The sequence below is a fragment of the Lottia gigantea genome (assembly GCF_000327385.1).
Source record: "Lottia gigantea unplaced genomic scaffold LOTGIsca_115, whole genome shotgun sequence".
Taxonomy (NCBI): Eukaryota; Metazoa; Mollusca; class Gastropoda; family Lottiidae; genus Lottia; species Lottia gigantea.
Window position 1 is genome coordinate 66,239 of NW_008707123.1, and position 14,229 is coordinate 80,467.

Sequence of the window (14,229 nt, forward strand, 5' to 3'; positions counted from 1 at the left end):
GTACCAATAATACTGTGACATCAGAATCTTCGAGTAACGTAATTAAAAATGAAGGGGAAACGGGAATTAATGTGGCAAACACGAAAGAGAAAACACCAATGTGTCTATTGAACGAATTAGCTCGTTATAACAAGGTAATCATAGTTACATTTCTTTTAAAGTCTTTTCCTTTGCTAGTTGTTAACATCGTGAGAAATAAAGGCCTTCTTTAAGGTTGCACAAGAAATATTTCCCTCATTTGACACTGTATTATTTGGTGCTTCACATCTTCATTAGTCATGTCTAGAGGAGAAAAGTAATATGTAAAACTAGTCAAGATTGTCACCTGCAGCTTCTTAGGACAGACTTACCTTAGGCAAGACAGACTTGTGCTAGCTTACAGCCAACATGGACCACCAAATAAACCATTCTTTGATCGTAAAGCAAAGCTATTCTTTGAACCTAGCAAACTTTTAAAGACGGATTAAAACATCCATTTAATTTGCAGGTCTCACACCAGTACATGTTAGTAGATGAAGAAGGACCAGCACATCAGAAATTATTCTATGTTAAACTTAAACTAGGAGAAGAAGAGTACTCAGCATCAGGCCAGAGTATTAAGAAGGCTCAACATGCTGTAGCTAGTCTATCTTTAGAGAAAACAGCCTTCCCTAAACCACCACCTAAACCTGAAAGATCTTCTGGCAGAGGATGTAAGTTCTTTTCTTTATTTTGTAGAAATAAGAAATTCTGTTTATTTGGAAGTTTAATAGGGTGTTAAACTCCATATGTTTTTACTTTCAGCAAACAGTATAATGCCGACAGTAGAGTTAAATGCTGTGGCTATGAGAAGAGGAGAAGTAGCTAGTTATAAAGCCATTGAACCCAGACATTCTCAATACTATCATCAACCAAACTTTGATTTCCGAGGAATTTATAATCAAAGGTAGGATCAGGGCTGTTGATTTATCTTTATTTACCAGTCATGTCAATGGATTTCTGGCAGCAATTTTGATCTTTGGGACAATTTATAAGCAAATTCGAAAAAGAGCAGGCTAGCCTGGCAAAATTTCCCTCTTTGCACTCTGCATGGCATTACCTGTCTTCATTAGCCCAATTTGATTTTCATTTAGATACCGTTATCCAAGACCAACCCGAACAGCCTATGTATCATTGAAAGTTGGACAAAGAGAATTTATAGGAGAAGGTCCAACACACCAGGCTGCTAGACATACAGCAGCTAATAAAGCCTTGCGTATATTAAAGAACCTCCCTACCCCTACTCCACCAGTTAAACCTGAGGGAGAAAGTGAAGAGAAAGAAGAAAAAACTGAAAGTAAGCATTGAAATTTCTTTTACTCATCTACACAATGTTAAAACAAGAATAGTGTCTATTCTAATCAAGGTATAAGACCAAGTTTGTAATAGCTTGTCATTGTGAAGATGATTTTGATGATGAGTAAATACTGTCTGAAGGATATATTGTTTACAGTTAAGATTGTTTTAGAATTAAGCCAACTAAGAGGGTGTAAAGAATTATTTAATAATTAAAGGAACACTATTTCTTCTTAAAGTTTTAATTTTTATTGGATGATTTTGTTATTTCAGCGCCAGTGGCTCCTGGAGATGAGTTAAAATCAGAAATTAGTCTAGTACATGAAATAGGTTTGAAAAGAAACATGGCCGTCTCTTTTGAGGTATGTACAGGTAAAGGGAGGCCACACAAATTTTGAATACTCAGAGAGAAAGTTAGGTAAATACCTGGCCATGTAGTGCCAACACGATCTTAGTGCTAGGATATGTTAGAATCAGTGCTAGAGGTTAAGATGGAGGGCTCTAATCTCGAAAACACCCTGAACATCAAGATGTTTAACTCTTGTTATATTTTTACAGGTTATAAAGGAGTCTGGTCCACCACATATGAAGGTATTTATAACTCGATGTACTGTTGGAGACAAGGTGACAGAAGGGGAGGGTAACTCTAAAAAACTGTCCAAGAAAAAGGCTGCTGAGTTGATGTTAGACGAATTGAAAAAGCTGCCAAATTTACCCAATTCAATCGTGCCAACACGTAATCGACCACCAAGTACCAAAAAGAAGAATAGGAATTTGATTAAGGTAAGCTGATCAGGGATTTTGATTACAGGTCATTTTACCGGTCATGTCTAAAAGTATTTTTTTACTCTGCATGTGGCCCTGAAAAATAGCTCCATTTAATTTATTTGGGATGAGTCTTAAAACTAAGATCATGCATAATATATATCTTTGTGAATTAGAAGTGGAATTTCATTTGGGATGAGTTCAACTTTCATAATATTTCATCAGTAGAATGCTTGTCATATTTCAGTTGATACCACAAGTACAGAAAGGGGATCAGAACTACGGTGTGACTATCAATCCTATCTCTAGACTCATACAGATTACACAAGCTGAGAAGAAGAAAGAACCTGTTTTTACTCTAGTAGCTGACCATGGAGTTTATCATAGAAGAGAATTTATTATGCAGGTAGGTGAATTATTCGCTGGAGTACAATCCAATGAAATCACTGCATTCTGTGATACTAGACAGGTAGCTATTGCAGTCAAGGTATGAGATAGAGAAAACTTAATCACGTTGAGAATGTGTGGCCCCTTCTGAGATCCTAGAAATACCACTGATTAGGTGCTCTGGAAAGTTAGTGTTCCTTGCCTGTATTACAAGCTACTTCAAGCATTAAAATATCTGATACAGCCAGTGCTTTCGGTATGTATCTCAATGATTTGTTTGTATTATAGGTGCAAGTAGATGAAGAGAAATGTACTGGTGTAGGACATAATAAAAAACTGGCCAAACGGAATGCCGCCGAAAACATGCTACATCATCTAGGATTTAACCAGTCTCCTCCACAACCTTCAAAATCAGCCATTAAAACTAATGAGGTATTGATTGATATTTAATTCTTTATATTTTCCACGTTTATTATATATCCAACAAACAATATTAGTTGTGTGGACTCTCTGAAGCATCTGGGGTTTCTGAAAGCACAAGCTGAGCAGTAGGCAAGATAAAGAACTTGATTTCATCTTTCGTTCTATTTTCAGGGCAATTCAAGTGATAAGAAAGTGACGTTTGTGGAAAGTGGCGGAGAAAATGGAGGTACAATATTTAATCTATTCTTATTCATGTTGATCTCATGCTGTTATTTAGCAACTTAGAAACATTGAACACTTAGTTTTAGTGGAATTTAAAACCTTAAATGATGGTTCAAATAATGTTTAAAGATCCACAGACGTTTGACTGAAAATTGGAATGGTATCTGTGTTTTACTATCTCTGTATTATATTGTGTTATAGTAAATTCTAGTGGTAATAATGTTAAGGCTGGACGACAGTAAATTAGGGAAATCTTATCAATCTCTGTATTATATTGTATTATAGTAAATTCTAGTGGTAATAATGTTAAGGCTGGACGACAGTAAATTAGGGAAATCTTATCAATCTCTGTATTATATTGTATTATAGTAAATTCTAGTGGTAATAATATTAAGGCTGGACGACAGTTGGTTCCTGGCCTACTATTGATACCTGATTCTAGTCGTAACTCACAAACACACAATCAATCCCCTACTATTTTTGGACAAGGTTTGTTTCTTTTTCTCACTTAAACTTCTTAGTAATCTGATTGGATAAAAAAAGACAAGTTCTGGAGAGGGCAGAAATATGATTGGTCAAAATGTTAAAGGGATGAATGATCAAAAGACCCGTCTTTAGACCTTAATGAAGTGGCTTCATTAAAAATATAAGCTAATGAAAACAGAATGAAAGTTTGATCTGATGTTGATAAGACTGGATAATAGATGTGTGATATTTGTTTTAGGAACGACCCAGTCTGAAGACTTGAATAACCTTGGATTGGGTCGGTCTTTACCTAGTCAATCCAATGTACGTCCAGAAATACGTCTTCGAGAGTTAGCCTCCATTCATAAGTTTGATGTCAATTTTGATGATTTTGCTGGACAGGTAAGTTCAATTTGAATTTTTTGCAACTTGTAACTGAAGTTTGTAAGTGAAGTTTGAAGTTTGTAAGTGAAGTTGGAAGATTGTAAGTGAAGTTTGTAAGTACAGTGATTTGATTGGATTATACACTAACGAATCAACCAGTCTGAGCTCGCGACAGATTGACTATAACAAATTATACGAGGTCTTTAATTGGCTATATTTGCTGGTGTACAATCCATTCAAATTGCTGTTCTTGAAACAAGAAAGTGGACCATTGCAGTCAAGGTATAAGATGGAGACGTAATATGTAACCACCCAGGCTGCAGTGCATCTTAAGATTTTGAAGAGTCTTTATACCTAATATACTTCCATGTTTTTAGAACAAATAATGAACTATATTTTCTTTCAGAAGAATAAGAACGATCATTTGTGTCGATTGACAATTGGATTAAATCCACCTCAAATTATACACGCATCTGGTGCCACATTGGAATCTTCCCATGATCAGGCTGCTCTTCAGATACTCAATGACCTTGGTGTGGGAGTTGATAACTCAGGAGATGGGTAAGTAATTGAAGTTTCTCTAATTTGGAGGTATACAATCCAATCAAATTGCTGCATTCCGTGATACAAGAAAGGTTGTTATTGTAATCAAGGTATAAGACAAAGTTTGTAATAGCTTGACATTGTGAAATGACTCCCAAGAAGAATTATTTCAAATTCTTGTCTTGCGCTGTTGTGACCTTTTTTAAAACTGTATCTAATCCCATTGTCGTTTCAGACCTCATGTTCAACCTGGAGGCGGAGCCAATTTTAATACCGCAGCCAATCCGAGGAAGATACCAGTATCGCGAGTCATCAAAACAGAGAAATAATCTACTATTATCCAGTCCTTTATTTAGACATATATAGTCTATTTTCATCCAGGCTTATTTCTACTTACCTATATAGTGAAGACAACATTAAGACTAGATTGTCAGGTCTTTGTTATATAGGTATCAATGTAAAAGTTCTGGATAAACTAGGCTATAGCTACTGGTTGATAGAAAACCAGAAAAAGTGACACGTGAATGACAATATCAGTTTCTTTCTCATTGGTCAATGGAATCATTTCTTACCCAATCAATGGTGAGGAATTTGATTCTGGAATAATGTTTTAGCCAATGAAATCAGAGCTTGAAGGAACTGATATTTGAATATAAATTGGTGTTGACTGTTTTCTGATTTTTTGTCCCATAATGCATTGTAATAATATTGTGAATGTTTTCTTCCATATAAGGCGTAATACATTGTCAGTAAAAAGCGATATGATTGGTCCATTATATGTTTGTTTTGGCTGATTTGATTTGTCGAAAGTCCCAGACTAGTTTTGTCAAACCTTTCTGATTGGCTGAAAAAGTGACTGATTTGGTAGCGCAATTTTGAACTGAAAATGTATTTCGTTATTTTTTTGTGAAATTTTGAATGCCTTCAAAGTATTTTTTTGTGTAAAACTTTGAACAATTTGAAAAGTTTCATAAGATGTTTTTCAGCATTCAAGCTTAGAAAACCCCTTAGCTGTGTTACACATAACACATTGTAAAAATTACTGCACGTTTATTTGTATTTAGAGTTGTTTTGGAATATGAATTGAGAGACATAGACATGTACATTTGTTTGAACAACTTTCATCTTTAGGTACCTTTTTGTCACGGAAGTGTGTTAATGCAGCGATTCGATTGGATTGTACACTAGCAAATACAGCCAATCAGTATCATCGACAGAAAGTAAAGAATAAGCCATAACGACTACAGTCTGTCGAGGTCTATGATTGGCTGTATTCGATGGCGTATAACCCAATCAAATTGCTGTATTTACAAACTTCTGTAATACAAGAAATGTAATTGGTAAAGGACCTCCCAAGTATTTGATGGATTATTATGATTGGCTAATAAGGGATTAGCTAAGTTGGTTTGCTTTTTTTTTAATGTTTCTTATTATTTAGATGTTCACATGTTTTTCTTGAAAATATATTCATAATAATATTGAAATGACGCGATCAGTCCAGTATGGCTATAAACTTCGCTCTTTTGTCTCATTGCTGCAAAGACTGGATAAGACATGCTATATTGCTACAATTTTGAACTTGTTATTGACTTACTGGACTGATCTCGTCTACCGTGGTTGACTTGATTAGTCCAGTATGCAAAAATAATTATCTGTATGCATTGCTGCAAAGACTGGACAATACAAGACTATCTTGCTACAATTTTAAACTTGTTTTGAATAAGTAATGACATACTGGACTGATCACGTCTACCTTGGTTCAAGATTTTTGAATTTTCTTATGAAATTGTGTAAGCCAAAAAACAAAAAACTAAAAAAATGATGAAATTAAAATTATTGCAGAAATTTTGGAAAGAAATTTTGTGTAATCTTGAATCAAAGAGATAATATTTAGACTTTTTCCAATTTGATTATAATACGAATTTGTTTGCTTTTCGTTATATTTTTATGTTAACTCATGTGTCACAGTGAAACTGCGTATAACAGTAAATAAAAACGTAACGGAGTATATCAATTTTTGTATTTTAATCAGAATTGAAAGTTGTCAAGCATTTAGGAATGTTTTCCATATAATCTTAAAGAACTGCAATCAAATTATGATTTTTCATGTTATTTTCATTTCTTAAACATAGCTAACGGCATTTTTCTTTTTTTCCATTTTTTATCCAAAAAATCATAATTTGTCCCTTTTCTTTTCTTAGTTTAAACAAAGGACTTGATCGTTTTAAAATATGTATTCCCAATTTTTGTTTTTGAAATTTACTGTTTGGAAATGATTTTGTTGATAAGGCTACAAAGTCATTTCCTGTTTAAGTAAGGGAGATAATTCAGAAGAATTGAACTATCTTTCCTTGATTTTTGAATTGATGAACTGCCATACAGTACATAATGTGCCATGCAGCGTATAAACTGCCATGCAGCATATAAAATGTCATGCAGCATATAAACTGACATGCAGCAGATAAACTGCCATGCAGTATGTCAGTTCCAATAACCTTAGACTATATATATTTATTTTGATAATCATCACATCCCTTTACCCTAACTCATCAAACTTTCTGTCTGTCAGACCTAACTATATACTGTACAATTGCGAATATAATACGCACTTCTTGTGCTGCAGTAAATTTGTCAAAGATCAAATAAAAAAGGCTTGTCATTTGCTAAAATTGATCAAAAACACTGACGAACACTGGACTTGTCCTTACCTCTAATCATAATCATTAAACTTTGGACTGAATGAATTTTAGGCATTAAACTTTTAATATTCTTGCTTTATTCTTGTGTTATTTAATCACCATAGTAACATTGTTGTTTCTTCTTTAATCAATAAATATATATAATCCATAATGACTTGTATTTGAGTAAAATTCCCTGATCAATACATCCGATCTGAAACATCTAATGTTAAAAACTCCGAAGAAAATAAAATATAATTTATTTAAAAAAGTACAATATCACAGACACGGTTGGACATAATCAATGCATTTCAGAGGATTAACGAACCCTCACACCACAGCGATCATCAGTTGCGAATGGTTGCGAGTTCCGTCGATATTGTTTCTCACACTTGGTGATTGCTATGGTGTGAGGACTCTTTTTTGGGAAGCTCTATGAAGTTTGTTAAATTTAGCACAGCACATGTTAAGGGTGGGACTAAACATGTCAATCACACGTGTACTGATTTAGCACCTCCCACCCAATATCGCAAAGGTATAGTGATCAATAAGATGGGAATTCCTTGATAAGAAAGCCACAATATTTGCTTGTCCTGCATGAAAATATTTACACAAATGCCACAAAGGATTATAACAGAAGTCTAAAATGGTTGCAGCGCCAGTCTGCTCGGTTTACTTCTTCGGTCATCAACTGCTATGATCTCTGGAAAAGAAAGAGTGAAAAATTGATGTACTGGAAGAAGTAGCATCAAGTCTAGGACCTCCAGCCATGGGCTATGGTACGATTAGCTGATTTCATGTATTTTGTGGACACTTTTAACTCGAACACTCCTAGATGTATAGCCATGCACATTCTCATGTCTAATTGAAAATTTCAAGAGAGACTGCACATTAACAAAAACTCACCTCCGTGAATGCTGCCTGCAGAGAGCGGATGCCTGGGGTCTCTGTGATATCGAGGATCTCTGTAATACTCCCTTGGGTCTACATGGTCGGAGGGTTCCCGGTAGTACCGAGGGTACCCGGAATATCGACTTTGTCTTGGTGGTGTGTAATAGCTGTAAATAGACATACAGTGAATTGAAGAACAAGGAGCTGGCAGGCGTATGAAGGAGAATGAAGAACGTGCTTTTGAAGTCTAGTCCAGTAGTTTTCGAGCTGATAAAACACAATTTAGGTGACCCGTATTACTTTTTAAAATGAGAATCCTATGTTATGTCTACCAACTGAGGACAATTCCGTTCCATGTGCATGTAGGTTTTTGCTTGCTCTTCAAGTAAGAGATTATAATACTTACTCTGGAGGGTAACCATTATAAGGATGAACTCTACCATGGCTAGAATATAAATAAATATAACGAATATCAAAACAAACTCTTTGTAGACTGGAGAAGATGGAACAAAAAAAGGATTCCACCATGAGCCATTGGGCTGGTGATTTGAAAAATCACTGCAACAAGATCTCGATAAAAATCCTTACCTTGGTCTAGTACAGCAATACCCTAAGAATAGTTTCCTCATACAGAAAAACAATGCTATCAGTAGAGCAATAAATAAAATTACTCCAAGAACAGCCACCATAGCAATATTAGCCGGTTCGTCAAAATAGCCTTGCTCTGGTTGCTGAGAGAGTGGGTTCGGGGTAGTATCGGGTTGCGTTGTAGCTGGAGGCGGTTGGGTGGTTGTTGGAAGGGTCACAAATCGAACGGTTTGTGTGGTAGAGGCTTTCTTGCTGGGTATCCCCTTATCTTCGGCGTCTGCTGTCAGTAGAATGGTTGTCCCGGACCAAGTATCTGGGAATTGTTTGGTGTAGTGGATCTGCCCGTTGCCTGAAATGATGAGAGCACACCTAAAATTCGGCCACCTTCAACATCAGACCAATTAAGTTCCTTCAATGTCTACAGATCCGACGCCTTCTTGTCCATTAGAACCATTGCCTGCAATTCAGACATCTCCCTTTGTTGCGATCTGCTAGGCGATTATTTGCAGGTCTTCAAGGTAAGAAGGATTCTGACGCCACAGTCAGTGCTTTCGAGACTCGACCCTCAGCCCTTTCCACCCATACATACCTAGTACGTTGAGATAATTGGCAGCTGTCAGTGGACTAATGGTTGTAGCTCTATATTCTACTTCACCGTTTAATCCAGAATCGGCATCAGACGCCTGAAGAATACCCACCAACCCTACAGAAAGATACATCCATTATAAGATAACTCCCTACAAGCTATGGGGTAGGATCTATTCAGATAGGAGCATTCCTTTCGATCCTTTCTGCTGATCCGTTGGCTCCATAGCTCTGGTCTGTCCAACGCCACAAGTATAACACCTATAGTTCAAAAAGGCCATCTGATCCTTGGCCAAATCTCTCCAATAATAATTGGATAATCTTTCCACTTTGTAAAATTTGCTTATTCAAAGACATCAAATTTTCTCCCACAGCTCGAGACCAAAACCCATGACCTCATCTTTCGGGGGTTTAAGCCTAACTTACCTATTGGCGTCAAATCGTTGAGTTCGATGACAGGTTGCGAACCAGGGAACACTGGCTCGTTATCATTGACATCAGTGATGGTGACCTTAATCTGGGCGAATCCTGCTGCACCATTAGCGTCCCTTGCTTCTATATCCAGGGACACCGAGCTCGGCATGGCGTTATTGTCGACATCATAGTCTGTGGCGAAAGTCAGGATATCAGACGATGGTGAAGCGAATGTGAAACGTTCGTTGTTGTTCCCTGGGCGGATTGAAATTGTGTATGCATCACTTTCCGGATCCTGGACACTGAGAAATAAATTACAAGATGATCCACCTGCCTGTAAAAGAAACGGAGATAGAGTTACCAGAGTCTTCAGAGCATGTGTCAAGAGTTCAACGAGCAGGAATATGAGTCAAGAGTACAACGAGCAGGAATAAGAGTCAAGGTTTTAAGACATATAGACTGTAGATTTCAGAGCTTGAACAAGGTGTCTGTCACTAACCTTAGATTCTTGGAGCTGACAGTTATAAACACCACTAGCTTGATTGAAGATTGGTGGTTCATTTACATTGTCCACATTGAGCGTCAGCACATCGTTCTCCGAGTACAGGTAACCATCAAAGATAGTACAGGTAATTCTATAGCTGGTGATGGCTTCATAGTCCAATAGACTTTTACCATTTCCTCCGTTAGCTAGTGTGAGTCTACTACCTACAATAACATAATAAAAACCCCTAATTAGCTGTTGCAGTTATTATGAACTGCGTTTAATACCTTGACTGCAATAGCCACCTTCCTTGTATCACAGAAGATTTGATTGGATGGAACGCTAGCAATAACAATAATGATAGTAGATATTGTCAGAATTAGGTACAATACACCAAGGTGACAAGACATAGACTCTATGTTTTACATGGGTAAGAATAAGGCCCAAATACACTAGGACATGGCCCTGTCTAACATTCAGCCCATGGGGATAAAATTAGACTCTTCATTTCACATGGGTATAGGGCCGAATACACTAGGACATGGTCCTGTCTAACATTCAGCCCATGGATGGAGGATTAACCTACCAGATATAGAGATAATAGAGGGGTTGATATTAGGGAATACCGAGCAGTCGGGGATAAAAGACCCGGTATAATCAGGATCTTGGTATAATAAATCTATTAACAATGTTCCACCGTTTACGTCTTCTTTCATTGTTACAGCCGCTGGTAGGTTAGTGATTTCTGGACGAGTGTTTAAGTCTGGAATTGAAATGAAATGGAGTTTTACACCCAACTGTTCTGTGCTTTATTGAGCTTATGGAGACGCCACGTGATGCAGTGTACAAAGAGGAAACTTTTGCCAGGACAGCAGCATTAACCGTGATTGCCTTATAGGGTAAACTAAGACCTACAATTGTAGTGATGAATGTATCTATAAAATGCTAGTAGATAATAAGGTGCGTATTCAGTGAAGTGCGTCTTATACTTCGGATTATACGTTATACTTACTTAGTATTTGTATCTGTAATTTAAAGCCAGTCAAAGTATCGAAACCGTCAGTGACATCCACATTGATTGTTACTAATGGAATCGTCACGGATCGGAAATCAACCGCAGCGCTAATCTCATTGGTAACTGGAATACAAAATGGTGATCATTAGGGTCTACATCATTCGGCAAACCTCGGTAGTTTCCGTAAAGCAGAATATGTTGCAGAGCGACAGGCGCAATTTGCTGTTTGGGTCTACATAATGTAGTTCTTACGCTTAGTAGAGCTTAAAGCATGTAATAGCTAGGGTAAATACCTTTCTTACCCTGATATCGCATAGAAAATAGGACGCACAGACGTAAAAATTCATTCAATTAGCCATTTTTCTAACGGACAGTACTCAAAACATTGGGAAATACGTTATAATTCACACTGTAAAATTTTGCTATTTAACTGTAGTCTTAAATATATAATAAGCAAAACAAGAGTTCAGTCCCTTAGTTCTATACTGCGTTCCCTGAAAATAAATTTCTAATAAGACGCGATGAGTTATCTCCCATATAAAATATCAACTGAGAAGCATGTGATCGTTTTAAGAAATAGTAAAACCGTACAATAGCTTTTGACCAGCACAAATTGAAATGAATGGAGTTTTACGTCTTAATTTTCTGCACTTTAACCACCACAGTAGGCTTATATAAGGAGGTAAGAGTTTTCGATAAGTAGCCCTTGATTCGGCAAGCCGTATTATCCATGCTAAAGCAAGATTATCAACGGCAAGTCCAAATAATACGGCCTCTCCGAACGCGATAGGACCTACCTAGTTTACAAAATACAAATCCAATACCAATGCCCATGTATTATTAGCTAGCTACTCGATGTCATTACTTGTAGACAAACTCAATCGCAGAGTCGCATCACGAGTTCCTGAAAGACGAGTCTATCCTGCCAACACCATCTGAGTTTGCGATACCTAACCCTTGATATGTAAAGAAAAACTTCACCTAGCCCGACATATCTGTCCCTACCAATACTTCTGATGTAATTTGCGGATGTGATGGGGATACACCCCCCACCCCCCGCCCCACTCGTAGCCCCCGAAAGCATGTTTTTCGGGCAAAAATCTCAAAACTAGGTTAAAAATTCGGGCAATCTCAGATATATTGCCCCAACCCCTGTAACGTAAACCTGGCTCTGCCACTGGTGTTGGGAATGCCTCACGTTTAGCGATGACCCATGAGTATATCAATCACGTCCGAGTAACTGATAAGGACAGATTTGTCGGTTGAGTCTTCACCGTACCTTGATCAATGGACAGAAAAGAAACGGCAGGTTGAATGTTGTAAGTGTAGGTTAACACATCCCCATCACCGTCTGTGGCTGTTACTTTATATAGTAACATCCCCGCGGGCACTGTTGGAGCACTGTAACTTATTACTTCTGAAACAGAAAAGGAAATGCGGAGTTTTATTCCTAATTTTCATCTAGTTGGGCTAATGATGATAAAAGCGGGCAACACCATACAGTGTGCAATGAGAGAAATTCTGCTTGGTGTCTGAATGTATAGCAAGGCCCAAGAGAGTGGTGTCATGTGTCCAATTAAAAGTCCATACAGTGTGCAATGAGAGAAATTCTGCTTGGTGTCTGAATGTATAGCAAGGCCCAAGAGAGTGGTGTCATGTGTCCAATTAAAAGTCCCGTAACATATGAATAGGTCTACTTACTTCCAGGATAATCTATAAGAGCTGGTCTCTGATTGGGTAGAACTTGGACTGTAAGATTTGCTGATTGGGTAACAGCATTCTGTAGACATCCTACTATCACAGTGTATATTGGTACCACGGTTGAATCCAGTTTAAAGGGACTGGTCGAGTCAAATATCACAATCCAGTCTAAAAATAGTCAAAATATACAGTGTCAGCTATACAGAAGACCCCCACCCCCACCCAAACAGTCAATACATAATGAACAGTGGTCGTGCTAGCCCCCCGAGACGGTCCATACAAATAGGGGGCATGCCCGATCAGTTTGTGGCATCGGTAGTTCAAATTTCAATGCAATTATAGCCTATGTAGAGACATTGAAAATTTTGATATTTAATTGTAGTCTTAAATCAGTAAAACAAGAGTTCAGTCCCTTAGTTCTATGGTGCGTTCCCTGAAAAAATAATTCCAATAAGACGGGATGAGTTATCTCCCATATAAATTATTAAAGCCAGGTCTTCATAATATTGCATAAAAAATAAGAAAAAAAGTATAATTTAAACGTCTCCTATCAAAAGAGTTTGAGTTGATCCCGCTTACAGACAAATGAATCGAAGCCACTAAACTGTTGGATATAGCTTGCCTTGCCATTATCCGTCATCGTTAAGACTAATGAATCGATACTATCTTATAAACTTACTGTATGAGCTAGCCGCTGCGGCTTCATATCTAACATTAAACGGATGCTCCACTTCGACTCCGGTCGCTGCTGAAAAGGCCTGCTTGACGTAACATGATGCGAAGGTATTAGCGGGTGTCATAGACACTGTGGACAGGTCTGTGTTACCCAATTGTGTATCTTTTACTACATTGTTAGTTGGTGTTAGAGCAATACTCGTTAGCTAGATGGAATAAAAATATAATACTTAATTTAAGAAAATGGAAGATTCGAACCTATAGCACTAGATAAACCAGTTTGCTATCGCTTGAGCTATTTCACTGCCAGTTCGAACCAAATACAAGCGATTATCTAATTAACGATAAGTGATTAAGATGAGATTATACAGATTTTTCTGAGTGTTGGGACCACTGATTAGTTTCGTAATTCGTAATACACAGAGTGTCAGAGTACTCAGAGTTTTTTTCTATATTTACACTAAAAAGAGATCAGCCATGACTAAAACAACATGTCGGAATACACAGAGTATATCGTATTTAACATCGGCCATGTTCTTCCATGTACTTGAAAAAAACAAAACAAAACCCTTACCTCACAATGGTACGCTTGAAAATAACTCGAAAATAAAATAGAAATATAAAACTTCATCCCTCTCAATATCTTATATCCATATTTGTTGAAAAATATCCGATATTTTAATATTTTGTAAGTT

At 37.1% G+C, this 14,229-nt stretch overlaps 2 protein-coding genes across 2 annotated transcripts; one reads left to right on the forward strand and one right to left on the reverse strand.

Moving 5' to 3' along the window:
• Positions 1–71: 71 nt before the first annotated feature.
• On the forward strand, positions 72–2,859 carry LOTGIDRAFT_82984 (hypothetical protein; the record flags this gene model as incomplete). The annotated part of the gene is made up of 8 exons (XM_009047641.1): positions 72–134; positions 488–692; positions 784–925; positions 1,113–1,315; positions 1,606–1,676; positions 1,873–2,097; positions 2,345–2,485; positions 2,755–2,859. Coding segments are annotated over 8 exons (1,155 nt in total), but the record flags the coding sequence as incomplete, so codon positions are not given.
• A 4,566-nt stretch (positions 2,860–7,425) lies between these two features.
• LOTGIDRAFT_237676 (hypothetical protein) lies at positions 7,426–14,165 on the reverse strand (the record flags this gene model as incomplete). The annotated part of the gene is made up of 13 exons (XM_009047642.1): positions 7,426–7,884; positions 8,088–8,239; positions 8,479–8,517; positions 8,661–9,009; positions 9,250–9,363; positions 9,672–9,993; positions 10,159–10,367; positions 10,730–10,906; positions 11,156–11,281; positions 12,438–12,575; positions 12,860–13,027; positions 13,539–13,740; positions 14,109–14,165. 13 exons carry the CDS (start codon positions 14,163–14,165, stop codon positions 7,823–7,825), a joined length of 2,115 nt encoding a protein of 704 aa, XP_009045890.1. The 3' UTR covers positions 7,426–7,822.
• Between the last annotated feature and the right edge of the window lie 64 nt (positions 14,166–14,229).